Source organism: Asterias rubens, chromosome 3 (assembly GCF_902459465.1).
Source record: "Asterias rubens chromosome 3, eAstRub1.3, whole genome shotgun sequence".
Lineage (NCBI taxonomy): Eukaryota > Metazoa > Echinodermata > Asteroidea > Forcipulatida > Asteriidae > Asterias > Asterias rubens.
In genome coordinates, this window is record NC_047064.1 from 18,992,592 (window position 1) to 19,020,044 (window position 27,453).

Consider the following 27,453-nt stretch of genomic DNA (forward strand, 5'->3'; position numbering starts at 1 on the left):
AGATACACACTTTACCTCTAAGCCATTCAAGGCGAAAGAGAATATTATTATCTCCTGAAAGATAGTAAGGCCAAATAAAAATAACAAAATAACATGTTTAGCGTCTCTGCATATTTCCTTTTTAGAGGCCGCTTCGTTTTGTCTTTGCTTTTTTGTGACAATATTGTTTACGAACAAAAACATGATAATACGAAAAATATTTATATTATAGTTTGAAAAATAGTACCCCAGCCGTTTGTATTGAAAAATGTGACGGCGGCCATTTTTGGAAGAACAAAAAGGACAAAAAAACTTCTTCTTCGTTTTCGGGAATTAGAGGGGACGCTAAACATTTTTTTGGTTTTTCTTAACCACTCTCGGTAGATGGAGAGTGTGTTGAGTTATTGCAAGTAGGACATGCCACAAGCAAAGATGTGAGAAGAGACGACTTTTGGTTTTAATGAGGAGACACTTTTCTCCTACGAAGATGTGTTGCCTTTTATGGACTCCATCATTGAGCAGTCCTTGAGTGTCTCCAAAGGGCGCGATACCGTCACGAGAGGAAATCTTCCGTCACTGGTAAGATGAATGACAGGACACAGTTTTTCAACCCAAAAAAAGTAGGCCCTACGACGTCACTGATGACACGTCGCATTAAAACAACTTACTTCGATACTTGAGATGGTTGGATCGAGGAGGATGACTTGAAGAACGCAAACAAGGGAAAGCCATGATGAACGAGAAGTAGGCCCTATTATACGCAGTGTCTATATGCGCAACTCATTCGGTTTTTAGACGCTGAAGATAAAGACAGATTAAACCGGCACGGCAACAGAGTGGACAAAGCTGAACTAGTTCACTGTAAACACTTACAAAAAATACGAACTAGAGCCTCCTAGAGGACCCCCCCCCCCCTCCCAGAATACTTTAGTTAGCCACAGGACTCCTTGAGGAGAACAAATCAGAGCAGTAACTGACTATTCACTGAAATCTCTGAACTCTTATAAAATAGGCCCACCCCATGTCTTCAACCAGTCTCCTGACGATGTCCTGAGTAATACGTTGAGTCTAGACCTACATAAAGAACGCAATGGTAAATAGTGAAGTTTACCGATCCACTTTAAAGCTATACCCCCGGCCGATTTTTTACAAAAGTTTCACCCAGGTGTTACAAAGCATGAGAGTACTGTCACTTTTCAAAACTTGGAAGTCCCCGAAATTCCGAAAAGCTACTCATGTGCGGTATAATAATGACAGTTCTTTAAAAAAAAAAAAAAAAAAAAAAAAAAAAAACTACGATCTAGAAAGTAGCATAGTACTAATATACACGTACTTGGTGATACCGCAAACCGACCTCACCATCCAATGCCTCAATCTTGGCTTAAATAAAGCCTATCCTTTGAATCTATGGGGGATTACAGGTTTTTTTTAAGCATGAATATAATACCGAGACATAACTAATTACTTAATACATTATCTCCAAATATTCTCAGGTTTCCGTACTATTTTGTGTTGTCTCGTCATTAAATTTACAAAGTTGACACCTTACTTTGAGAGCAGCGACCGCCAGTGTGGTGGTGCGCCCTCTGTTGACAATGTACATTTTATAACTACAGAGGGCGACATTTTAAAATGGCGGCCCCCATGGTTGACAAACAAAAACACTGAAGATTGAGACAATACAAAAATGCAACATTCGGCCTATTTGGGTAAATATATAACTGATCAATTATCCAAACCAACTGTTCTGAAAGGAACGCTGGAGAAATGGCCATCACGAAAATGGACCCCTGATCATTTAGCGTCTATTTTGAAGCAGAAAGTCAAAATACGAATCGGTCCAATCTCGGCCCAAAGTTTAAAATGTGAGTTTAAATTTCCAAATTTTATTTATACCTCAAGAAAGATCGGAGCATGGAGGTAGAACTCCATGAACTCCATAAGTTTATGTAGTTATTTGAGGACAGAGCAAAGACGGGCATAGTATTCTTCATACTTCATTACAAATTACAATTTAGTCTATTTGGTTGGTGTTTTCCGATTCAACGATTCGTTTGCCCTGCATATTAATGGCCTTGGTGTTTACTGTTAGTGTTACTTCAACTAAGTCCCATGATGGGATATCACGCCTTTGTGGTATAATCTGGAACAATCTGCAAACTTGTTATGTTAGGGTCTATATATTGGGGCTTATTTGTTTATATATAGCCTGAAAGTGAAATGTCTTCAGTATACACATGACCGTGACGTAAACATAGATTGTAGGTCATCTTGGGTCGGTTTCACCATGGAGGTAGTTCTACCTCCATGGTTTCACAAAGAGTTGGGACTAGTCCTAACTTAGGACTAAACTAACTTAGGACTAATTGAGTACTAGTCCTAGAATTTTTAGAAGATATTATAAACTTATAAAGGCTAGTCCTAAGTTAGGACAGATAATCATCCTTCATCCTAACTCGAGATGAGACTGGTCTTGAGTTTGACTCTTTGTGAAATCCACCCCAGATCTTGTCCTCTACAAAATTGGTACATCCTTTTTTTTCTTCTCAAGGACAAAATGTAATTATAAATGCTTGCTTAGAGACTAAGGAGAGTACCCTGGCCTTACTTTACTTAACTACTGACTCAGTTCGGGGCACTGTTCTCCTTTCAAAAAAAGGGTACAGCGCCTCTGTTTCCTGTGTCTACCTTTTTAGTTAACCATTTTAGTTTTCCTACATGTATGAATCAAAGTTACAATTTTACATTTGTACTGGAACAATTCAAAGGCCACCAGCCAGGGGCGTGGGGATGGCAGTTGACTTGTTTGCTTCAGTGAAGTGAAGTATCTTTAAAGGCAGTGGACACTAGTGGTATTCTCAAAATAATTATTAGCATAAAACCTTTCTTGGTGACGAGTAATGGGGGGAGGTTGATGGTATAACAAATTGTGAGAAACAGCTCCCTCTGAAGTGCCATAGTTTCCGAGAAAGTTCTAAGTAATTTTCCACGAATTTGATTTAGAGACCTCAGATTTAGAACTTGAGGTCTTGAAATCAACCATCTAAACGCACACAACTTCGTGTGACAAGGTTGTTTTTTTTTTTCATTATTATCTCGCAAGTTCGATGACCGATTGAGTTCAAATTTTCACAGGTTTTGTTATTTCATGCATATGTTGAGATACTTTAACTGTGAAGGCTAGTCTTTGACAATTACCAATAGTGTCCACTGCCTTTAACCGATTAAAAAAAACAAGGGACTCACCTTTGTGTCATTTCATTCCATTCAGGCTCCGTGCTGTGGGAGACTGAGTGTACATTCGAGGAGGCAACCTTGGATCAATTTTGCGAGTGGCTTGACAGTGACTCATCAACAACTGGCCATCTGAACTCATCTGGAAATCCACTCCTGAAATACAACAGAGAAGAACACTGGTGTTATGTGGACTACAAGGAGATGGAAGTCCTGTTCAAAGATCATCCAGATATTCTGAAGGTGAAAGGTTGACCACCAACTAGAACAGTAACTTGAGCTCTGTAATGTACTAAACAGAATTATTTTGACATTTGCATTTCTAGGTTGAAAATGCAAATGTCAAAATGTTTGTTTAAATGAGTAGAGACCTAGTTACTGCATTTAGCCCAGAACTTATTTCCAAATGTTTTGACTTTTTTAGAAAAACAAATGATTTATACTGGCACTGTTTTAATATAAACATTTCCATGAAATCCGCATAACATAAAGCCTGACAAACAAAAAAGTGTTGTTTCCTGTAAAACACTGGGAAAAATGTTTGGTATATAGGGGGAGAGTACCGTTTTAGGAGAAATGAAGTGAAAAGTATTGGATATAGGAATATGAAGGGATTTCATACAATTGAATGTATTATCATATTTTATACACCCTTTTTACAGGAGGCACAGTCAGTCAAAAAACTTGTCTGCATGTTTTTGATAGTTTTGATGTTGATGATTTCATTGATTTCTTGTGAAAAATAGAGGAGATGATCCCGATTTTGTTTTGTTTTTCGTTCAACCTTTTGAGTAAAATTAGAACTTCTTATGGGGCAAAGTTACCAGAAAATAAGTTGTGTCTATAGACGATGTGACCTCTGACGTCACACAAAAACCATAACATGATTCGTGCGCGTTCCGCCAGGCAAAACCTTTGTGTTTTGGCAGCCAGCTAAAAAGTGTTTGCAATCTTACTATGACTACGCAACTCTTTGCCCGGCGAAACATGACAAATATAGTGTTTTGTCAACAGAGGGCGATTAAAATGTAAACATAGGTCACATCGTCTATAAAGTATTCCCTCAGCAGTATAATGATTTGTTGACTTTTGCAGGCAGTACAGTGGAAGGACTTTGGGTTCCCCAACAGGGATGGCAGACAGAGTACAATATGGATTGGCAGTGAACGAGCATTTACACCTGGCCATTACGATACCTATGGGTTCAACCTAGTGGCGCAAATATATGGCAGGTACATATAGGAATTACTAGATCCAATCTTTGCTTTTAACCTCTCTGTCTGACCACAAGGTTTTAGCAAGGATTTGGGTGTCCAATTTCGCTTGAAATCTAAAAACTGTGTCCGAATTTGTCACTTGCAATGCCAAGACAAAACAGGGTGTCCAAATTTAAAACATGGTGTCCAAACGACAACCCTCTGGCTAACACTATGTCTGAGTCTGACCAATTGTCATTCGCTCTGGTTTTGAATAAGGAAATGAACGAGCAGGCGACAAAGTTTTAAAACTGGCAGGGTCGTGACCATGCGATAAGGACCAAGCCGAAGGCAATGTCCTTTGCAAGGCCTTGTGTCTGGCGATTTGCATAAACAAAATAATAAATTTAGTTTTTTTAAATAGGTTTTTGATCTATTTTCTTATTTCTTGATTAGGAAGAGATGGCACCTGTTTCCACCGAGTCAGACGCATCTCCTTTACCCAACAAGGATTCCGTACGAAGAATCAAGTGTCTTCAGCCCAATCAACATTGCCAACCCATGTATAGAGCATTACCCGAGATTAGTGGAGGCCACACCTTACACTGTCACCCTAGAGGCTGGAGATGTACTGTTCGTGCCCAAACACTGGTGGCACTTTGTGGAGTCCCTGGAAGTGTCGATCAGTATTAACACATGGGTCGAAGTGGTGAGTGAAATCATAAAGCCCTTGTCAGACTATCTCTTATCCCTGTAGAATACAGCCCTGGGGAGGCCCCAACAGCTTTTACCTCCGGTTTACTTTTTTACCCAGACTGTCCCTGCTATGCCTAGGTTTCTATTCCACAGGGTTCCAGGTGCACATTTCAAGAATACCCTTGGGTTGTAAGACTAGTGTAAAAAGGGCTATAGATCCATAAACAAAACAATCACAATATTTTAGTAATACATCATGTGGACTTTGCTGCACCTGAGGACCACATTCAAGGGATTTACAAAGTGCTAGTTTTGTTGCAGTTGAAAACAATGTTGGAAGTCTCTTATGTGAGAGAATTTTTAACTTTAACTGGGGGGTCGGGTCGGCCTAGTGGTATCCTTCCACGCCTTCCACCTCTAGTGAACTGGGTCGAATCCCAGCGGGGCACACCGTGGATTTGGTGTTTCAGTCCCTTCCTGGCTGCGTGGGTTTTCCTGGAATATTTCTCTAGGGTTTTAGTCCGACATCTAAAACTGAAACTTCTTTCTGTGTCTTCTGCCCAGTGATTAAGTTCGCTTTTCTGGGATTCACCGGTTTCACAACCACAACCTATTAAATCCTGTATACTCTTGTGACATACTTTCCCTACTTGAAATCAAATTTCTTAGGAGGTTTTATATGATTTTGTTTTTCCACAGGAAAGTGACAAAGTCAGCAGGGTTCATGAAGCAGTGACTAGAGCTATTGTTTCAGGATTAATGTCTAGTGCCAGTAACCAGAAAGACTGGGTCAATCCCACAGAGGTAAAGAAGTGCTTGGTGTTTAAATTCGTTTAGTTGAGTTTTTGTATATAAGGTTTATTATTGGGTTTTCCCCAATCACTGAACAAAAGGTTGCATTTTAAACTGAACAGCAAAATAGTAGCAACAAATCTAGTACAGTAAAAACAGCACCGAATATTTTGAAAAGCAATCTGTGAAAATAAGGGAATTAATGTGTGGTGAAGAGGTTTTCAACTAGTGGTTTAATCCCAACGAGGGATGGTTCTTGATAATTTAACCCTCGGCGGGTTTAAACCACTAGTTGAAAACCAATTCAACCCACACTTTGATTCCCATTCATAAATACCTTTTCGGTCAAAAACATCAACCCCTTTTGGTCAAAAAGTAAAATAATTGCAAAAATTATAATTGTTCAATGATTTCTTTCAACACAACACCCCTCCAGCTATGAAATGGTAAACCCCTCCGCCGCCCTCGGGTAAACAACTCCTTATAAGGGAATGCTGTGCGCGGTGCGCGTATCGCGTTATGTTGCACAATTATTTCAGTCGTTGCTCTCGACCAATAGGAATGAAGAAACTGTCTTATAAGAACAGGTGCAAGCTCGCGTGTCACGCCCATGTTTCAACACTTTTTACTGGTCATAAACAAAGGTTTATACACACCCACGTAACGCGCTCTCCACCAATAGGAATAGCGAAACTGTCTGGGGTATTTATTAATTTCTTTTTAAAGCTGCCAGAAAACACATATAAATTGGCATGTAAAACATCCCCAACCATGTTTTTTATTTATGTACCGTTCAGTCGTTGCTTCAACAGTCTGACATTTGTAGTTTTATGAATGTTTGGTGATCTTTGGCCATGCGGAATGGTCAGTACACTTTGTATGACATTCTCTAATGTTGCACTGCCAAGTATTGGTTTCTTTGAATAAACCTCAACTTTCAGTTTTTAAAACAAAATTCCATATTTTGTGATTCTGTATATTGCAGGCCATTTGTGAAGACGAGGTGAACTATCGATACATCGGGGCTGCACTGCAGGACTGCTTAACCAAACAACCTTCACAGCTATCAACACAAGTACCTGTAGTCGACTTGTTACAATCCACCAGTAAAACAGACAAAACAAGAATCAGCAACGACGATACGCCTCACAGATCACATCTTAGCCAAATAGAGGTTGCAAGCTCGGAAAGAGTTGTTAAGAAAATGAGAGTGGAAGAGATGCAAGGGGAAAGAAAGTCATCAACTGTTGATATGGACTCAGAAGAGACCGCAAATAATGAGAGCCAAAGGTGTGAGGGCGAATCCCTTCAAGTTAGTATTGGATCTCCACAGGCTGGACCTAAAGTGAAAGAGGAAGGAAGTACTACCAGTAGAGACAAGACAGCACTTATGACAGAAAGTGTCGAGGATGACTCAAGTTTCACAGAATTTATACATGATTCACATGAAGAAGACAATGTATCAACGTCTCAGAAGACATTCAAAAGACGTCTTGGTGATGACACAGACTCTAATTCTCAATCACAACCTCATCATGGTGAACCAGTTAATTTAATATCGAACTTCATTGTGCCAGTTAAATGTCAAGGAGCGATTTACAAAACCGATCACCATCCGACCACTTTGGGTAGTTGTGAAAGGTCTCTACAAGGGGGATCAAATATGCCAAAAGGGTCAGAGGTTAAACAAACTCTACCCGTCGCCGATATAAGACAGTTGCTCGTTGAGTGTGTTACTCACCCATCGGTTATTGATTTGACTTCAAAGCTACTGAGGGACAAGTTTTACCAAAAACGGACAAGCAATAGAACAAACCACAGCATTTAGTTACCATGTGGTTGATCGTTAAGAAAACTGAACCCAAAACAAATGGATTCCAGCTATAAATAAATGTTTTAATAAAAGATTTACTCCACATTATATTATTAAAAGAGCATAAAGAACTGCTTTGAAAATCTTTGAAATAAAAATTGTATTTGGAATTTATATCAACTAGCAGATATCCCACTTATTTGATTGTCTGTTGGTTTTTTGGGGGTTTTGTTTGGGGGGTAGTTTTTATTTATTTATTTTTTTTTATTTGTTTGCTGGGGGTGCATTTGTGTTAGTTTGTTTATTTATTTATTTATTTATTTATTTATTTATTTTAATTTTTTTTTTTTCTTTGGGGGGGGGGGGTGTTTGTTGTGTTTGTTTTTATCTAAAACCATAATGTCCATTTCCTTGAGCTGCAGTCATGACAAAAAAATACTCTCAGATAGGTTGGAAGCATGGGGGGGGGCAGCCACCTTTTTGTGTACATCAAAATTGCCACTGTCGTAGTGCTTTTCAATATGTACATTTTTTCTTCTAAATCGAGTAAAAAAGGGAATCCGTAAAACGAAAATCATAATTTTTGTTAGGATGTCAATTCTAAACAGCAGAAGAAAAAAAAAGTTGCGTGTCAGAAAGGTTGACTGTTTGTTTAGATTATGAACAGAAGCGACTAAGCCAGTCTATTTCAGTGTAAAACAAAAACACTTGCACTTTTTGCAAAACTGACGTCGAGTACTTGATTGAGTGCGTGACGTCGTGCATAAAATAACAACAGTGTGAACGGACTATGGAACAAGAAATGGCCGCCGCCATGTCCGCTGGTTACAGAGTTCTAGAAGAGGATCCAGCTGATCAGCTGGATTTCCAGGATTCCAGTTCCTTTCGAGACGATGAGGGGTATCCCAACCCCAGGATTCAATCAGCCGGTTCACACGGTGGCAGAATCATGAGATTTTCCAAGGAAAGGGCCTGCACCAAGCGCTCGGCTGTGCTGTTGTTGTGTGTGGTGTTGCTGGCCATATTCGTGATTGCAGTGATCGCTAGTTTAGCTCGTCCGCAGTGCATGCCGCCGCTACAGAAACCGTCCGTTGAAGTCGAAGCAACTGAAGAAACGAAGACGAAATCATACAGTGTCGCCACTACTCCCGCCGCGACTAAAGAGCCCACTACCACTGTCATCAGTGGCACGACAAAGTCACCGGCTATTGCAACAAATGGCGAACTGTTTCCATGGACTGATATACGGCTGCCAGAAACAACAAAACCTGTACACTATGAGCTCAATATGGTTACAAATCTGTCCAATTTCAAAGTAAGCATTGTGACAAAAAGCCATTAGAAATGGACTAATTAAATACTAGGCCTATATAAGTTTTAAATAAGTAATATACAAAATGAAAATAAGTAAACAAATAAATACATTATACAAATATATTAGTTCATTTTTAACAAAAATATCAACAAAACACAAGCTTGTCATGTCAACTGAACTGACATATACATGACCTGGACATGGAGGCTTGGCCGTGTTTTGTAATTTTGTCACTCATGTCATTTGGGGCTGTTTCATCGTGATCAATTCAAAATAGGCATGATTGAACGATAGCTGTACATGGTGTATAAACTCTCACCCAGCTATTGCACTCGCACACCCTCTCTCTGCATAGTGCGCATAGAGTAACGGGGTGAGAGTTCATGAATTCATGTACAGCCACAGGCTAGCCCATCTTTTTGGACTGTTTGTATGGCTCTCTTTTAACATGATCGGTTATCATTGCCAACTTTGATACGATGGATTTTGAAAGAGAGCCATAACAGCCCAATAATGTGGGCTAGTCACAGGCCTGCTTTGATCATGACGAAATAACTCCTTTAACCCTTCCCCTTTGGAGACTATTCATTTCTGTCATCACTAATTGCCCTGTTATCGCTTCTGTAAACATTGTTAAACTAAATCAATTTTTTTTTAGTAAGATTTTCAACAAAATTGTTAAAATTACATGGAACAGAAAATTTGTGCTCGATTTAGAAAAGAACCTCTTTTTTGAGAATGGAAGTACAGTTGTACGTGTCAAGTCAAATCTATTGGCCGCTATGGGCATTTTGGTACGAGACGCATGTGATTAGCTGGTTTCCACGGTCTCTTTAATTGAAGGCAGTGGATATTGAGTTAGTGGTGGCTTTTGTTTCAAAACAATAAAATCGAGCCCTGTATTGTATTGTACAATTATTTTTGACACTGAATTCCTCTTATCTGAGATGGAACTAATTTTAAGAGCTTTTTCACCCTTTCCCCTCAGGTGACTGGATCAGTAAACATCACGTTCACGTGCACTACTGGTGTCAATAGCATCGTCATGCATACTAAGAGTATGAACCTAACATCCCCAGAGAGACTCCAATCTCTTGGTGGCAGAGCCCCTGCCGTCACCAAGATGCTCATTTATGAAGCCCACGAGCAAGTGTACTTTGAATTCAGCAATGCACTGAAGCCATTGACGGAATACTCAATAATCATCTCGTTCTCCTACAAGCTCTCAGAGACTCTGGCGGGGTATTATCGGAGCTCGTATACGGAGAAAGGTAGCCAGAGGTGAGTTTGTCAGTTCTTGGTCCAGTGGTTTTCTTAGCGATGAACTAGGAACATCATCAGACTCCCAACAAATACAGCACCATACTCGCACCATAAAATACTTTGATGAGCTTCCTCAAGACATCATCGAGCTGTCCATCTTGGAGTAGTTCAAGGAGGCCATCAGCTGCGAGTAGGCATCCAGGGTCATGTTTTTACTTTCACTAATTTCAATTTTTTGATATATTTGGCCACCCAATGAATACACAAACCATCCACCGTCGCCAGCCAAACCCTTGTCTAGGTGTGGCTGCATGCTCAGAGCAGCAAAAAAAGGACTGTTCTGTCTGCTTTCATCACCACTTCATTTTTTCCATAGGAAATTCACAGTTTTAAAGGCACACTTTGTTGGATGCGAGTACAACAGGTCCTCGGCCTCTGTACACTTTTGTAACGATTCAATCAGCTATATCTTTGTACTTGCTTTTTTCAAAATGATTGGCCTTGGTGCCCCTTCAGAAGATTCTCCCGCAATAGATGCCTACCAAGTTAACCTTCTCATATTTTATTTTATTCCAATAAAAGGTTTCTTGCCACAACACAGTTTGAGCCAACATCTGCAAGACAAGCCTTCCCTTGCTTTGATGAACCTCAGCTAAAAGCCACGTTTTCCATGAAGATGACCCGTGATAAAAATCTCCTGTCTTTGTTCAACACGGAACTGTTGAAGACCACACCAATTGATGCCAACTCAGAGCAAGACGTGTTTAAAACTACGGTTAAAATGAGTACATATTTGGTTGCATTTGTGGTGTGCGACTTTGAGAAAATTTCAAACATCACATCCAGTGGTACAAATGTAAGTAACTTGTATATATAAAAACAAATCTTTAAAGAATTTGGGTACTTTTTGTAACACAGAACACAATGTCCAAAGATTTGCATTAAAGTTACACTGTTTGAAGATAATGATAATAGAAAGCTTCCCTTAAAATATTACTTGCTGAGGTGCTGTAGATTTTGAGAAATGAGTAAAACAATGCCACAAAAATACGTTTTACTTGTTAAATAGTTTTTTCGTCTTTGGTGACGAAAATTATGTTTGTGACTTGCTTTACTCATTTCTCAAAGAACTCCAGCACCTCAGCAGGTAATTCTTTAGGGGAAGCTTTTGTACCATCATTATTTATAACATGGCCGAGAACATGCTGGTCTTAAAGACACTGGACACTATTGGTAATTGACAAAGACCAGTCTTCTCACTTGGTGTATCTCAACAAATGCATGAAATAACAAACCTGTGAACATTTGAGCTCAATTGGTCGTCGAAGTTGCGAGTTAATAATGAAAGAAAAAACACCTTTGTCACACATAGTTGTATGCTTTCAGGTACTTGATTCCGAGACCTCAAATGTCATTCTGAGGTCTCAAAATAAAATACGTGGAAAATTACTTCTTTCTTGAAAACTACGTTACTTCAGGAGAGCCATTTCTTGCAACGTTTTATACTATCAATGATCAACAGCTCCCCATTACCAGATTACTTGTTACCAAGTAAGGTTTTATGCAAATAATTATTTTTAGTAATTACATGTACCAATAGTGTCTAGTGCCTTAACTGCTGTTTAAGACCCCTCACCACACTGCTATTTTCTCATTTTAGGCATACACAAGTTAATATAATGCTTGAATTCACCATGTTCAAACATTGCACTGGCTGATATTCTTTGATGAATTAACCACATTTAAGAATATATTTTTATACAATTTTGTAGATTTCTGTCTACACCAATCCAGAGAAGATCGGCCAAGCACACCTGGCCCTTGATGTACTTCAGAAGACAATCCCATTTTATGAGTCTTTCTTTGGAGTGGAATATCCACTTTCCAAGCAAGGTATTAGTTTGCATGTCACCTTCCCTTTCTCTTTATAACTAGAAACCATTTAAGTTTTTCTTTTAGCCTTTGAGAAAGACTCTGCAAGGGTCAAAACATCAGGCCATTAACTAGGTCCTTTTGGTGGTTTGCAGCAGCTAAATCTATTTTCTCAGAAAATAATAATAACAAGCTCTCATCTACATTTTATAAATAAAGTTCTTACTGAAATATTTCTTGGCTTTCTGGAGAGTATTCAGCCCCGCGTTGCCTTGTTCTCCCTATTGAATTTATATCTTTGTCTGGTGTTGCCAGAGACATGGCGGAAGCAATTCAATTAAAGATTTTGACAAAATAGGAAGATCTGCAACATCGCTATACATGTATGCACATGTAGAAAGCTAAGTTGGTAGAGTGCCCAAGAAATTCTATTTCTCCGGAAATTTGGTGCCCCAATCCCCCCCCCCCTCCCTATACTGTGAACTGTGTACAAACTACTTCTGATAGCGCCCTCTTGTGAAACATCTTCTTTCAGCCAACGTTAACTTTCCATATGGGGTATACCGTATAGAATCTCTGGGGACGGATTTCCGTTGGACACCGGCACATTAAACTGGAGGTTGCGGGTTCAAAGTTCTGCTCGAGTCAAGTTTTCTGTCATCAAAACAACAAAAAATTAAGTTTTACTGTAATCAAAACAAGTTTGCTAGTTTAACCACATTGTCTTCATCTACTTTATAATCTCACCTGATTATTCCACAGATATGATCGCCATCCCAGATTTCTCAGCAGGCGCTATGGAGAATTGGGGCTTGATTACGTATCGAGAGGCATCCATCTTGTACCAGGAGGGAGTGACATCATCGGGTAGGAAGGAGTGGATTGTACAGACTGTAACTCACGAACTAGCACATCAGGTGAGAGAAAAGAAAAGAAGAGTCTTCATTAATCAATGTTTGATTATCTCTGCTACTCTTAGTAACATTTCTAGCTAAGTAGGATTTGAGGAAGGGTGTAGCATTCTCCTGAAGACGATCAGAGCGTACTGATTGAAACGCCAGTGCAACAGATGTCATGGCCTTGTACTTTTATCCAAATAAACAAAATGTGCTCTTTGATCTACTTCTCCGGCACTGTTCCGAAAAGTTCATTAGAATCAATGTCTGTATCACCAGGGGTTACCGAATGTAGGAAGTGCTCCCATTTCAATTTACCTCCTTAGATTATAAGGTTTCGCACGTGACTGTTTCAGCAGTTGTTGAGTTTGCACTTCATAAGTCTTTATTGTTCTTTTAGTGGTTTGGCAACTTAGTGACGATGGAATGGTGGAACGATCTCTGGCTCAATGAAGGGTTTGCAAGCTTTGTAATGTTCCTGGGATCAGACAATTACAACAAAGAATGGAAAATGGTGAGTAATTTAAGACGCAAAACCAATAAGCAAATTGATTGTAACAAAAAATTTACGTAAGATAACCATTTTACATTTAAAAGTAAATTTTTCTCCATTTACAGAGTTCCTGCCAAGTTTCTGCATTAGTTCTGTATCTCTGTTATAGTTAAAAAAAAAAAAAAACAGTTCATGGCCTGACGTTTCAACCCTAGCAGAATTTGAGAAAGACTCTGCTAGGGTCGCTACAGAAGACCAATAACTATGTTTTGCATTTATTGTAGTTTTGCATTTATTAAATACCGTAGTTCCTTTTTGTTACTAAGTAGTTTGCAGCGTCTAATTCCATTTTCTGGTTACTTTTTTTATAATACCTAAACTGCAAGTATAACGTGCCTTTTCGATACTTCAATGAATGTTTCAATTGAATTGATTTATCTTGCTTTGCTTTGGTTTTTGTTTTTTAACTACAGATGGATCAGTTTACAGTATTCACAACGCAGAATGCACTGTGGGTGGATAGTCACGGTAACTCGCATCCAATCTCAGTGGATGTCAAAGATCCGAGTGAGATCAACGCCATCTTTGATGGCATTTCTTATGACAAGGTAAAAGACATGGCGGCTTTCGCTGCAGCTTGGTAGTAGGCACCACATTGATATGCATTGATGTACGTGTATAGACCAGTATCACAATGCGGCCATCTTGATTTTTCTCCCATTCAAATTAATGTCACCAAATCTAGGCTGGATGGAGAAATAAATCTGGTTCTGTTTGATACCATGAATGTTTGCATTCAGTAGTTTGGTTGAATACAAGGAACGTGACCGAAATGGTGGCGTCATGATAATGGTCTCTAAGCTGCCCTGAGCAACATCTGCATCCATGGCCACAACTGCCAAGTCAGAGACAGTCAAAGTTGAGGCTTCTATTTCATCACTTCAATCCCTTAAACCATCATCATTGTATTGTGAAACCTCAAACTCTCAGTAACATTTGGAGTTGACACTTACCAACAATCATAGGTTATAGGGGGCGTAGTCGACCTCAATGCCATCGGCCTACAGCATGATCAGACTGTTTGAGCTGCCCAGGATCGGCCTGGATGGCACAGTCAAATTTGTAACATTGAAAAAACCCATGGTCACAACGTCTCTAGCCGAGTTCGGCTCGAGTATCGCCAACTATATATATTATTTAGAGGACACAGAAACACAAAGCAGAAATGATTCGGGGCTTCAAAATGTACTCTTAAAGGGAAGGTACACGGTTGGGAATTGGGCTCAATTGGTCATTGAAGTTGCAAAAAAATGATGAAAGAAAAAACACCCTTGTTGGACGAATTTGTGTGCTTTCAGATAGGAATAAAAGACTTCTTGCTGGAAGTCTTTTATTATTTTAGTGAGAAATTACCTCTTTCTCAACAAACTATGTTACTTCAGAGGGAGTCGTTTCCCACAATTTGTTTTGAGTAATTACCAAATGTGGACCTTCCCTTTAAGAAGCATTTCCTCTTTATAACAGTGCTCTTTATAGCGAGGGTTGACTGCTTGAGTCTGATGTAGCCACTAGTGTAGTTTTGTTATTTTATTTTTTTGTTTTTTTTATGCAAGTCGCCAGACACACAAGGCCTGAAGGCCACTTCAAGGTGTGGGCTACAATTTTTTTTCCAGAGGCCGTTGCGACCTACTCCTAGGGCTGAAACAGGTTTCCCTTTTACAGTCCATACGGATGTAGGCTTGGGTATCATCAATCCGATGCCTGGTCGGTAGAGCAGAAAGCACTACCTCCCCAATTAGAGGTGAAAGGGCACTGAAAAATCCCCCCCCCCCCACAGTAGTGTGGATGGGGTCTACGAACGAATACTTACCGGTAAAGTCGAATTACCAATTTGCATATTCCCTATGCCGCGAGGCAAAAATGCTAAGACTTTCACACACAATAGCGCCCTCCACCGTCCTACCTATAACGCCCCGCGACATGCCCGTCACGGAGTCGTCCTCTTTTCGATGAGCCCTACTAAATGTAAGCACCCAAGGACCGAGTATGTGGGGAAGGAGGGAGGGATACTCTACCGGTAAGTATTCGATCGTAGACCCCATCCACACTACTGTGGGGGGGAGTCTACTTCACTTACCGGTAGAGTCGAATTACTAATTTGCATAGACTCGCACCGAGGAAAAGGCGGTGGGTATACGCGGTGCTACTGCATGTCTTAAGGGGGGCGTAGGACCCCGGCGCGGCCGTTAGGCCCGATAGTGGTCCATGCCCAAAACCTACAGGGGGTGTCGTCCCACGGGTGAGCAAAACATTATAAGTATTGTTAGCACTGTATTACCGTGGAAAAACTCACCTAAACACGTGACTGACGAGGTGGAGCTTGTTCTGGCTTTGCAGCTTGGCTGCATTGTGTGTGAAAGTCTTAGCATTTTTGCCTCGCGGCATAGGGAATATGCAAATTAGTAATTCGACTCTACCGGTAAGTAGAGTGAAGTAGACCTTATGAGTTTGTTCTCCATTTTTCATCCATATATTAGAAATGGTAATAAATCAACATCTTTACTGAAGTTTGAATGGAGATTCGAAATTATGTAATTAATAATTATGTAGATTCAAGAATGTAATAACCAAACTTGTTGTACAGACAGCTTTGGATCTGACGATGTTTTTTCTTCTTTGGTTGACAGGGATCTGCTATAATTCGGATGTTGAAAGACTACCTCCCGGACAATGTATTCCAAAAGGGTCTTCAAAGCTATCTTAAGAAGTTTCAGTTCAGCAATGCAAACACCAACGACCTATGGAATTCTATCTCGGTGAGTACAATTTTAAAAAAGCAATTCCTGATTCAGTGTGGGCAATTCACATCACAGCACAACCTCTGCAGTTACCAGCCATGATATTCTTCCTACGTTAGTCCGAGTTACAATTTTTGTGCCCGTCAGACAAATTACGAATAAAAAGCCTGAGATGTTTTTTAACTCTTTCATGCGCCGACCGGTTGCTAACAACCGGTATAATTTCTTTCAGAAAAATAGATGTACACTAACAAATATAGATAGCATGACCATGCAGTTTTCATAAATGAGAGAGAGGACTCTGAAGGGTGCTAATGACCTACTTTTTGGGATGGTCACCATTTGCACAAAAAAAAGAGTAAACGATTATTGTGTTCATTTGACCAAATTATCACCAAAATGAATGGTGCATAAAATGGTAATTATCTAGTTGTTAAATTGTATTCATAAATACCCCAGACAGTTTCTCTACTCCTATTGGTGGAGAGTGCGTCACGTGGGGGTGTTTAAACAGTTGATAATGACTAGTGTTTATAACTGGCTGGCTTCCGCGTGTCAGGCGTGCAAGATTATCACGCAGAACGCAATTCATAGCTATTAGTAACAGCGCGTAATCTACTTCTAAGCGCGCGCACGTAATCTATTTTAAAGCATGCGCATACACACAACCCACGCGCAACAGACTCTTCAGAAAGTTTTTGAAACAAATATTTCAAACCTCGAATTTTCAACCGTCAAAGTGTCTGTAATTGTATTTTTTTAAATGTTTTTTATCAAAAGGGCATTCATGAATGGGAATAAACTCTCAAACGTCCGTTTAAAACCTTGCAGTGTCGTTGCCGTGCGCTAAAGGCCCTCGCCTTCGGCTCGGGCCTTTACCACATGGCAATTCGGCCCTGCCAACTTTAAATGGCCATCTAAGAACTCGTCGCTACCCTTTTATTCCCTTATTTGAAATGACTTAAGCAGGGCATTACATTTTTATAAGCACTTTTTTTTCTAACAGGAAGTCGCAAATGATGGGGCAGTTGGAAGTCTGTCAGATATGATGGACACTTGGACATTACAGATGGGATACCCTGTGGTCAATCTGACCCGTAAAGGACCACAAGTCTCCGCCACTCAAGAGCATTTCTTACACTCGCCTAATGTGAAACCATCGCCAGATTTCCCCTCACCTTACAAGTAGGTGGTTATTGTAACTCCAGTATTGCACAACCCCAGGAGTTTATTTATTTATTTATTTATTTCCAGGCAAACAGTACATACAAAGAATAGGCAATAAAAATATGACTACATAGAGAACAAGCCTGTGGATAACCAAAAAGCGAAAATAATCACTATCTAAAGGCGATCCAGAAAATAAAAATAACAAAGGCGCAAAAGGGTACAAAGACAAAAAACGTCGCAAAAATTTTGAAAATAGCACATCATATACCATATCAAATGTAGATGTATACCAAATCTATAGAAAATCCATTAAAATTCCCCAAAAAGGGCCTGACAGCACATTTTGTATAAGAGTTTGAGTTTAGGGGAAAACTCACAAAACCAGCATTGATTTATGAATGAAATATTCCTTCATGCATGTACATTGTAGTTTAACAATTGAACCTTTTGAATTTTGAAGAAAAGAAAAAAACATTCAGAGAAGATTTATCAATTTGATTTTATATTTTGTTTTTATCCCTACAGCTATCGATGGATTATTCCTCTGACATACTTTACAAGTGATGCCATGTCTGAGAAGAAAACCAAACTTATGGACAAAGGCCAGGGTAAGTTAAACAGAAGCTAGCCCCCCCCCCTTTTTTTTTTTTTTTAAATTAAACCATCTGGAACCACTTTCATTGAGCTGCTTGAACACTAATCTGCACAGGGGAAAAAAAGACTTCAGAAATAGGCTACCAACCATAATGCATTGTATAATGGATGTGACTGGTCGCATGCAAATTTCTTCTTTAGGGGGCAAAACTACTCAGCAGTGTCTGCCTTGAGGCTCTGTGCAAAAATCACGAAGTTGTGATTCAGTAAATAGACATTGATATTTATTCTAGTCATTGTGAAATCAGCAGTTAGCTTGGTACGATTCGAACCCGCACCCTTGTAATTGCAAGTCCTGGACCACAGTGACCAGGGTTCAGTATGAAGGATTCAAACCCTCTTTCCTTTTGCTTCGGTATTTTAAGCTGAGGTGAGATTCAACTTGGATATTAACGTGAAGTGGATCAAAGCCAACATGAACCAGTCCGGGTTCTACCGAGTCAACTACGATGTCGACAATTGGAATGCTTTGATCAATCAACTAAAGGAGGATCACACCCAGCTGACGGCTGCAGACAGAGCCAACTTGGTGGACGATGCTTTCAGCTTGGCATGGTAGTATTTTCTTATATTTTTATATTTGTTTACCCTCCTACTCTTTGGCCAATGAATCATCCACAAACCTCATTATTTTTGACAAAAATGTTTACGATATATCTGATTAGTATCTTTCAATTTTGTCGAGCAACGAAGTTTACTTGATGAAGACCTTCTCTAAAAGTGTTTGTTTCAACTCATTTTGATTCTGGTCCTTTAAAATAAATTGTGGGCCAGTACAAATTTTGAGCTACAAGCGTTGAATATTTCCCCCAAACTTGAGCCTTGAATATGATGGTATAATTTTTGTGAGGCTGGTTTTGTTTTGCCAAATTCATGTCGGCCATTTAAAGGTCCCTAAACCTGCCCTTGCAGTGCTGAGTTGCGAAAAGGATAGCTTTCAGTCGACCGCTCTTAATGAAAAAATACTCTCATCAGAGATCGACTGAAAAGGGCGCACTTCATTGTGACTCAATTGTGTTGTAACATGTATTGATAAAACTCTTGATTTCAGGGCAGATAAGTTGAGCCATAGCATCCCTTTGGAGATGTCTCTTTATTTGCTGAAGGAGCATGAATATGGTCCTTTGAGTGCTGCTGTTAGCAACCTGAATAAAATAGGCAGTGTCATGCGGAGCACCAAAGGATACAGCTCATTTGTGGTAAGTTTATTTTCAAGAGAAAATTAGATTTAGCTTTTGCAACCAAAATGATCTGTGGTATATGCAAAAAAAAATAGTTAGCGGTTTGACGTATCGATCCTAGCATAGTCTTTCTCGAAGGCTACAAGTCATATGTGGTATGTTTATTTTTAAAACTTTTAGCTTTGTTTTGTTTTCTCCGTTTTCTAAAATAAAAAAAATCACCAGCCTTAAGGCCAAACTTAATTTCTAAACGGGTACCAAAGTTACCGAAGCACCAAGCATACTTGCTTGCGGAGTTAACAATTGTAAACACACATATGCAAGTTTTCTATAAGCTATTTTGAGAAATGAAAACCAAAGTATGTTTAAAGGAACACGTTGCCTTGGATCGGTCGAGTTGGTCTTTGAAAAGCGTTTGTAACCATTTAGTATAAATTACATATGGGTAGAAAGATGTGGTAAAAGAAGAATACAATGATCCACACAAACATGCCTCGAAATTGCCGCGAGGAATTGTTATAAAAATCTTCAACAATTAATAACCAACCAGGGAAACCGATTTAATAAAAATAATTTTTGGTTGAACAAAGAAACATCGAGTAGAGGGAGAACCTGGGACATTTAGAGTAATGAGCTGGCACTCTACCAACTACAGTAAGCATAGAGCTATATATATTGACTAGAACGCTAACACCCCGTTATGCACGCACTAAGGTTTTGAAGCCGTGTGGGCGCATCCATGTTTATGTACAAACCAATACAAAAGCTTGAAATGTTGTACGGCTATTTGCATGATAGTGCGTTTGTTCTTTTTTATGTGTCATCGAAGCAAAAAATGCAGCAAATGTGAATGCACAATCTGCTGATCATCGTTCAAACTGCGAGCGTAATGTGGGTCATGTTTATAAGGCGCATATACTGTTTTTAGCACGTCAATCAAGTCGAAGTTACGGTTTTTGTAGCGCACACGGCGAATGTAAAAAAATCGTGGCAATGTGTATTCTCTTAAAATTAAAATCGTTCCGAATTCACGCAACACATCAAACATGTCGACGCCCAGGATGGCTTCAAAACGCAGAGCAAGTTAGCGCTCTAGTCAATATATATAGCTCTATGCAACTAAGCTATCTAGCCCTATGTTCGTAATCACCCTATTAACAAAATATGTTTAGAAAAAATTAACTGTGAGCAGTCTACTGACAATAACCCCGGCATATTTTTCTTCCAGACATACATGCTGAAGCTGCTTACACCACAGATTGACCATTTCAACCAGACAGGCTGGGATGCTGAAACGACTCACTTAGGAGGGTAATTTTAATTCTTTCCTTGTACTGTTAATATTTTTTTAAATATATTTTTAAATTATTTAAAAAAAACAATAAAAAAACCAGTCTGATATTAGAAGTATTTTACTATAACAGGCCATCACACCTCAATGGAAAAAAAATACAGTAGTGCACATACTTTAGTGTAATGTGTGCTTTGCGAAGTGCCGTCCTTAACAACAGTTGCATTTTCATTTTATTTTCCTTAAATAATTTGTGTGTTAATGTATAGATTTTTCCTGTTTATTGTTAATTCCATTTTTCTTAATTCTGTAAAAACTTTGTAAATTTGAATGTTGTTGACCTTTCGGTTGTTTTTCATTCAGATTAAAATCAACCATTAACAATAACAATTTTTACACTCAATTCTTTATTTTCCTCTTTATCCAGCTTTCTCAAAACAACAGTTTTGTCTTCTGCCGTGCATCTTGGACACCCTGAGACTGTGGAACACACCAAAACTCTCTTCAGAAAGTGGAAGGAACACGGTACATTGTAAGTGACTATTTAAAATTGCACAGTTTGTAAAATAAATACAAACCTTTTCTCATTATGAACTCGGTACATGGGGCAGTGTCACTTTATTTTTGGGTTTTTGGGTTTTTGGGTTGTTCTTTAGCCAGCCTGTTTTATCCCAGGAAGTCTATTTGTTATGGTGATGGTCTTTTTTGTCAATTTTGCAAAGAAGTAAAGTGTATATATTTGGCTACAGTAACACCATGTGTGTATGTACGTGCCAGGTACATGTAGAGTGTATTCTTAGAGAACTTTTTTTTTTTTATTCTACTACCATGGAGTAAATTTATCGGATGTTTGGGAAACTTCTCAGTTCTGAAAAAGAACTGTCCTGCTTTTTTTAACTACAACCTGGGCAGAAGGTATAGAAAAATGGCTAGGACTACTACTTTAGCTTAAAGGATTGTAATTAACTGCACTACTGCGGAGTCAGTTCTTGAACTGGTATCAACGTTTTCGCTAAGCTTGCTCTAGTCATCGACAGGAGTAAAGTGTACATTTCCACCCTAAACATTGTGACCTTGTTTGAAATTCAAATTTGCCTCTGACTTTTGCAACAACTGTAAAACTGTTGCATATGTGTCACCGTTGTGTTTAGCAAGTCTTCATCTTTACAGTACATCTATTTTTTGTCTTCTCCTATTTTCCCCTTTTATAGAGTGTCAGCTGATTTGCGTGCTATAGTGTATTGCTCTGGCATAGTTCACGGCACCAGGGACGACTGGGATTTCGGCTGGAAAAAATACAACACCACACGAGCAGCCAGTGAGAAGACCGTCTTACTCAGGGCACTATCGTGCACTTATGACCCCTTCTTGATAAATAGGTGAGTGGTAGAAGGACTTGTGAAATAAGTTCTGGTCGGGTAAAGATGTCTCGTACAAGCCCTGTGGTCTTGTTGTATTTTGTTTCAAATCTGAGCCCTGGGTAGTACTGGTATTATGGCCTATTGACCCATTTCACGCGACGTCATCATCAGAAAGATCTTGAATGCTCCATACTGGTGGGCAATTTCACTGTGCGTTTTTATATATAACTATGCTTTGCGTTATGCAGTGAAGTGCACATTTTAGGCGACGCGGCGTTAACACACGTAAACCTAACTGCCCACCAACATGGTGAGCGTGGCATCAGTCGCCGCGTGTGACGCGCGTGCAAGGGGTCAATAGCATTTGGCACTGTTTTAAAAATATGTAAAATTTCACTAACATGTGCATGTAGACATTATGACTAAGGTTTATGCTCACTCGTGTGTACTTACTATACTACTTGTGCAATTTGGTGGTGGTGGAATGTTTCTCTGACGGATGGGTATTTTGAGCAAAAAAGTGGCCTATTGCAGCTAAGGGCCGAATAAGGGGGAACAAAATTAATGAAGAATTATTTTTTTTAAAGTAAAAGAAATTTGTGAAGGAAACAAAAATGCATGCTTTAAAGGAATCCAAGTACATGTATTCAAACAATGTGTGAGATTTGTACTTGAATGTCTCTCAATAATTGCCTCTGTCTTTATTCATGAAGGTATCTTCACTGGTCATTGGATGAGGATAAAATATCGAGCCAGAATACTGCGACTGTTATCGCTGCAGTTGCTGGTAATCCTGCTGGTGGTCATGCTGCTCTTACATTTGTCATCGAGAACTGGGACATCTTGATCGAAAGGTAAAACTCCCTCAAGTTATTCAAAAATATGGTTAACTCATCACCTAAAATGTTTAACTCTGACATGTCTGATTATTGTGGCATGCCGATTTCAGAGCATAATCAGTTACATACAACTAGATGCATGGGTCTGTTTAGAATTGATTCCACAATTATAGCTTACTTTGAATTACGTTTGTTTGTATTTTTAAGGTATGAAAACAGCCCCTTTGAAATCAGCCAAATCATCAAGTCAGTGACATCAAGGATCTCAAGACAGTTTGAATACGACCAGGTAATCTCAAAAATATCATGTATTTTCTGATTAAAAGGTTTTGATACCTTTTGTAGATCACGTTTTTGGCCATGACATGAACCCCTACTCATTGTGAATGGTGATGTATACATGTATACAATATAATTTACCTGTAGAAGTTTCAGCTTCAAGTTTTACAGAGCAATTTTCAGTGTGTTTAAGGGCACCCTTTTCAGCCAGCCGTATCGACCGATACTTGACCACGGATCATAATCATAGATCAAAAGTGTTTTATTTTTGCGGAGAGAGGAAAACTAGAAGGCCCGAAGAAAACGCTCATGTCATATGCACAACTCTACTTGCATAAAAGATTTGAAAATAAAACCAGGGCCCTTTCTCACCCCTGTCACCACCTAAAACACCTACTCCTAACCCCAGCCAAACCCACCAACTACCTCAGATAGACTTATTGCTCAAACATCTCTACATTTATGATTTGATTTTGTTTTACCCTTACAGTGGGTACTTTCCCATGTCTTTGAAAACATCCATTACATTTATGCTAATTTTTTATTTTCTCTCTGTGATCTTTGTCTGTCAGGCATCTCAGTTTTTCATATCGCATTTCAACGACTCTAAAACCGGGAAGCGGGCCGTGCAGCAAGCCCTGGAGAATATGAAGTCAAACATCCTGTGGTTGTCAACACACGAGGTGGAAGTAACAAACTGGTTCGAAGCCAACACAGGTTCTTAGAATCACCATAGTATACAGTTCTTTCCAAAGATCGCAATTTTCTTCTTGACCCCTACCGTCATCTGGGCCCAATTTCATGGATCTGCTAAACATTGAATTCTCGCTTACAGCCCATGGAAGTGTGAGCTGTGAATTCTGTGGTAAGCAGAGTCATGAAATTAGATCCAGGAGTTTTCTTGGCTACCTGCTAAATGCAATAACATGCAACATGGTTGAAATGAAAACCCTGCTAACTACAGCAAAGTGCAACAGAGGATTAAGTTGCATTGTGAAGTGAACTGGTTTGCACAAACCTTGGCACTGGGCATTTTCCCGGTTTCTTATAACAATCTGTCCCCAAGAGGTTCTGTTCCCAAATGGGAAATTAAAATAAGTGGGAGAGGGTTGATTCAAAAGAGGGCGCTATCAGAAGAAATTTTAACACAGTTCGCCATATCTCCAGGGGGGGGCACAATCTCCTGCAACACTGGCACCAATATTCATTGAAGTTTGCTTTGGACTGGGATTGCATGTAAACATGCCAAGGCCATGTAGAACCCTGCTAAATGCAGCACAGTGCAACAGAATATAGAATCGGGGTTGACTGCTAAATGCAACAAACTACAATAACTTGACAACCATTGTTACATTTTTTGTATTTTGCAGGGGTAGGGTTAGTCAATGCATACACTGTACTTTCAGGTTTTGTCAAATTATTTCTTTCAGATACACAATATAAAAAAATATTTCCTGAGGAAATTGTGGCAATAACAAGAGACAATTATTTCGTTCTCAACAATTTTAATGTGGTCCAACTAGTAACTGCACACTGTTGTTAATTTTGTCCAGATTTAATATATGTTTTTGTTTTTTTCTGTTTGTTTTGTATTTTTTTCTTTCTATTTTACTGTCATTGACTTGAAGTTGGGGGAAATTGCAACAACTTAATTGTAAAAGTTAAAATTTTTAAAAATTTACATAAGAATTCATATATATTTTTGTTTTAGCTCAGAAATTTTTCCTTTTTGTTTTACCTACTTAAAAAAACTTTCAAACTTGCCAGGGTCAAGGTGAGGGGATGGTTTAACATTTTGTAGAATAATAAGTATCTGTTATTAGAAGTCAATTGGGGACTTTTGAACGCTAAGTGGCAGCAGACTTGCCAGGATTGTTCTGAGCATGCTCCATAGAAAACGAACCCGCAGAATGCTTTTTGCCATACAGTAGACATCATGAACATTGACAAATGAAAACATGTAGAAATGGTCCGTGTGCGTATCACGTGATGATCATTTTGCCATACATGTACATGCGTGTCACATGGTGCGATAAGCCACGACACACGGGACGGTCGAGCTCAGCGTTCTCCGGGTTCTATTTGTATGGCATGCTCACATTTCCAAGAACAATGGATCTTCCTTGTAAGTCTGCTATTTATTATTATTATTTATTCGGCCAGTGTCAAAAACAAATACATACAAGTAAAACAAAGGATAATAAGACTTCAAAAAAGGTAACTTAAATACAGGGTAACTAGAGGAGCGGGATTAGACAAAAGGGTACAGGACAGGTACGGGATGTGGAGGAAGGAAGAGGAAGGGACAACAATCCATTCTAAGACGGCCAGGATAAACAAAAGCGTACTACTACACTATGACTCAAAAGCCTGCTTATGCTGCCACCTAGTGTTCAAAAAGTATCCCATTGGATAAATATGGTAAGTCCAAGTTGTAAAGTCAAAGTGTAATAGCTGGTTACAGGGTAAAAGTATTCAAGTTTTTCATAAAATAACTATTTGTAACTATTCAGATACTGGTACTAATCTGTAGGTTTAGAGGGCAGACATGGATTTATGTTTATGTACATATCTGAAATATTGAATTTCGTCTGGGATGTGTTATTTGAAAGAATGTTGTATTCATCACATGGACCCAATGTTTTGAAGGCCGTCAGCACAAAATGGCTTGCTAAGCTCAGAATATCTTTCTTAGCAGAAACAGGTTAACAGTCAACTGGTGCCCAACTTGCATATCAAAGACTGCTAAGCAATAGTTTCTGAAGGCTTTAATGAAATTGGGCTCTGATCTCTACGCAAAGTGATGGTTAACCTTTGTAGGGTAGTTTTTTACTGTACTTGTCCCGTGTGTAGTGTATTGGAAGGCTAGTACGGGCACACAAATCAAAGGATCTTATTGGTCAGTTGGCACAAACTGGTCAGTTGGCACAAACTGGTCCCCTGTCAATATTCTGATGGAGTATGTACAGATTCTGAAGGAACCGTTCACTGAAGTGTGTAGGTGATTTAATGTTGAGTTCATGTATAATGAATGCCTTGTACGTGTTGGTCAATAAAACTCAGGGTTTACCACTCTGTGTATTATAATTCAGGTCTCACACATGTTCTTGTGTAACTATCATGTCACTTATGTGGTAATCTCCTAACTTCACATGAATATACACAAACAAATTGAGGATTGGAAGCCAGTCAGGTCAAAGTTGAGTGTTCTGGACTGAAAGTAAATCATACATTAGCTTTGAGAGACTATGTGGAATAAAATGTGAACATGTTTTGTTTAGATAGTGACTTTGGTTTGATGATTTTATCAACAAGAATCAAATTGTTGGAGATTTTGTGAATCTTAAGTCTTGTTTAAAAACAAGTGTAGAATAGAAAAGTCTGTTAGTGTCATCTTGTTGCCGAACTAAAGTCATGATATTTAAGTCTAAATCACATTATGATATATTTTGTTGGGAATATTAGTGTTTTCTATTTTTCTATTTAGTTAACTCATAAACATAAATATAGCATGTGTTATTCTAAAGCTTTATTGTTTATGTTTGTAAGGATTCCAGGTACTCGGAGTTTTGGGAAGAATAACAACTTTAAAATATCAGAGGTGTTGAGTTTGTTGTTACTACGGATATAACTGATTTGGAAATCAACCTGATTAAGAAAAGTTATTTTTGTTTCCAGTTGAAGGTTTTAATTTTCAGGTTAGGAATATTATTATCCTTTTTCAATTTAAAGATAATTTAATTTTGCTAGTTTATACTATTGTTAAGTGATCGCTGTTATCTGAAGAAAATTATATGCAGAACTATTGATTAGTTTAAAACTATCAAGTACTTAAGCACAGGGTAAGAGTTTGTAATAATTTGGGGTTGAAATTATGAATAGTATTATCTTTTTAAATTAAAAGTTAATATAATTTTGCTAGTATATTCTAATGTCAAGTGATCATTGTTATCTGAAAAAAATTATATTCAGAACTATTGATTAGTTTTAAAAATATCAAGTACTAAAGCACAGGGTAAGAGTTTGTAATAATTTTGGGTTGAAAAAGGGAGCTTTATTAAATTTGTTCTTTGTTCAACCAAAAACTAGTTTTAAAAATAAATACAGAGTATCAATGAACAAATAGTAAATGATGAGTATTCAATCAATTAATAAGTCAATTAGTTCATGTTATGAACAGCTTGATCAAATAATCATTTTTGAAAGAACTGTTCTATGTTAACAAACATTCCATTAAATATCATAAGTATTTGGACAGCTGGATAAAAGAGAAAAACAAAAAATTTCCCAAAGGAGTACAACATATTGCTTTTGGTAATTTTTGCTACTAT

General features: G+C 38.7%; 2 protein-coding genes across 3 annotated transcripts; both read left to right on the forward strand.

Moving 5' to 3' along the window:
* The first annotated feature begins 1,608 nt into the window (after positions 1 to 1,608).
* On the forward strand, positions 1,609 to 7,833 carry LOC117288277 (HSPB1-associated protein 1 homolog). Of its 2 annotated transcripts, none has more exons than XM_033769067.1 (6): positions 1,609 to 1,688; positions 3,251 to 3,456; positions 4,309 to 4,445; positions 4,866 to 5,118; positions 5,805 to 5,909; positions 6,883 to 7,833. In XM_033769067.1, the coding sequence occupies exons 1-6, from the start codon at positions 1,667 to 1,669 to the stop codon at positions 7,723 to 7,725; spliced, it is 1,566 nt and encodes a 521-aa protein (XP_033624958.1). In that variant the 5' UTR covers positions 1,609 to 1,666; the 3' UTR covers positions 7,726 to 7,833. The 2 variants fall into 2 exon arrangements, with proteins under 2 accessions (XP_033624958.1, XP_033624957.1); XM_033769066.1 differs by having other exon boundaries at positions 1,628 to 1,844.
* A 640-nt stretch (positions 7,834 to 8,473) lies between these two features.
* On the forward strand, positions 8,474 to 25,083 carry LOC117287877 (endoplasmic reticulum aminopeptidase 1-like). Its single transcript, XM_033768468.1, has 18 exons — positions 8,474 to 9,025; positions 10,014 to 10,306; positions 10,871 to 11,144; positions 12,061 to 12,181; positions 12,923 to 13,077; positions 13,457 to 13,570; positions 14,023 to 14,157; positions 16,237 to 16,365; positions 17,354 to 17,532; positions 18,043 to 18,125; positions 18,537 to 18,726; positions 19,223 to 19,370; positions 20,581 to 20,663; positions 21,071 to 21,175; positions 21,855 to 22,022; positions 22,718 to 22,858; positions 23,051 to 23,132; positions 23,695 to 25,083. Exons 1-18 carry the CDS (start codon positions 8,501 to 8,503, stop codon positions 23,845 to 23,847), a joined length of 3,078 nt encoding a protein of 1,025 aa, XP_033624359.1. The 5' UTR covers positions 8,474 to 8,500; the 3' UTR covers positions 23,848 to 25,083.
* Positions 25,084 to 27,453: the final 2,370 nt, after the last annotated feature.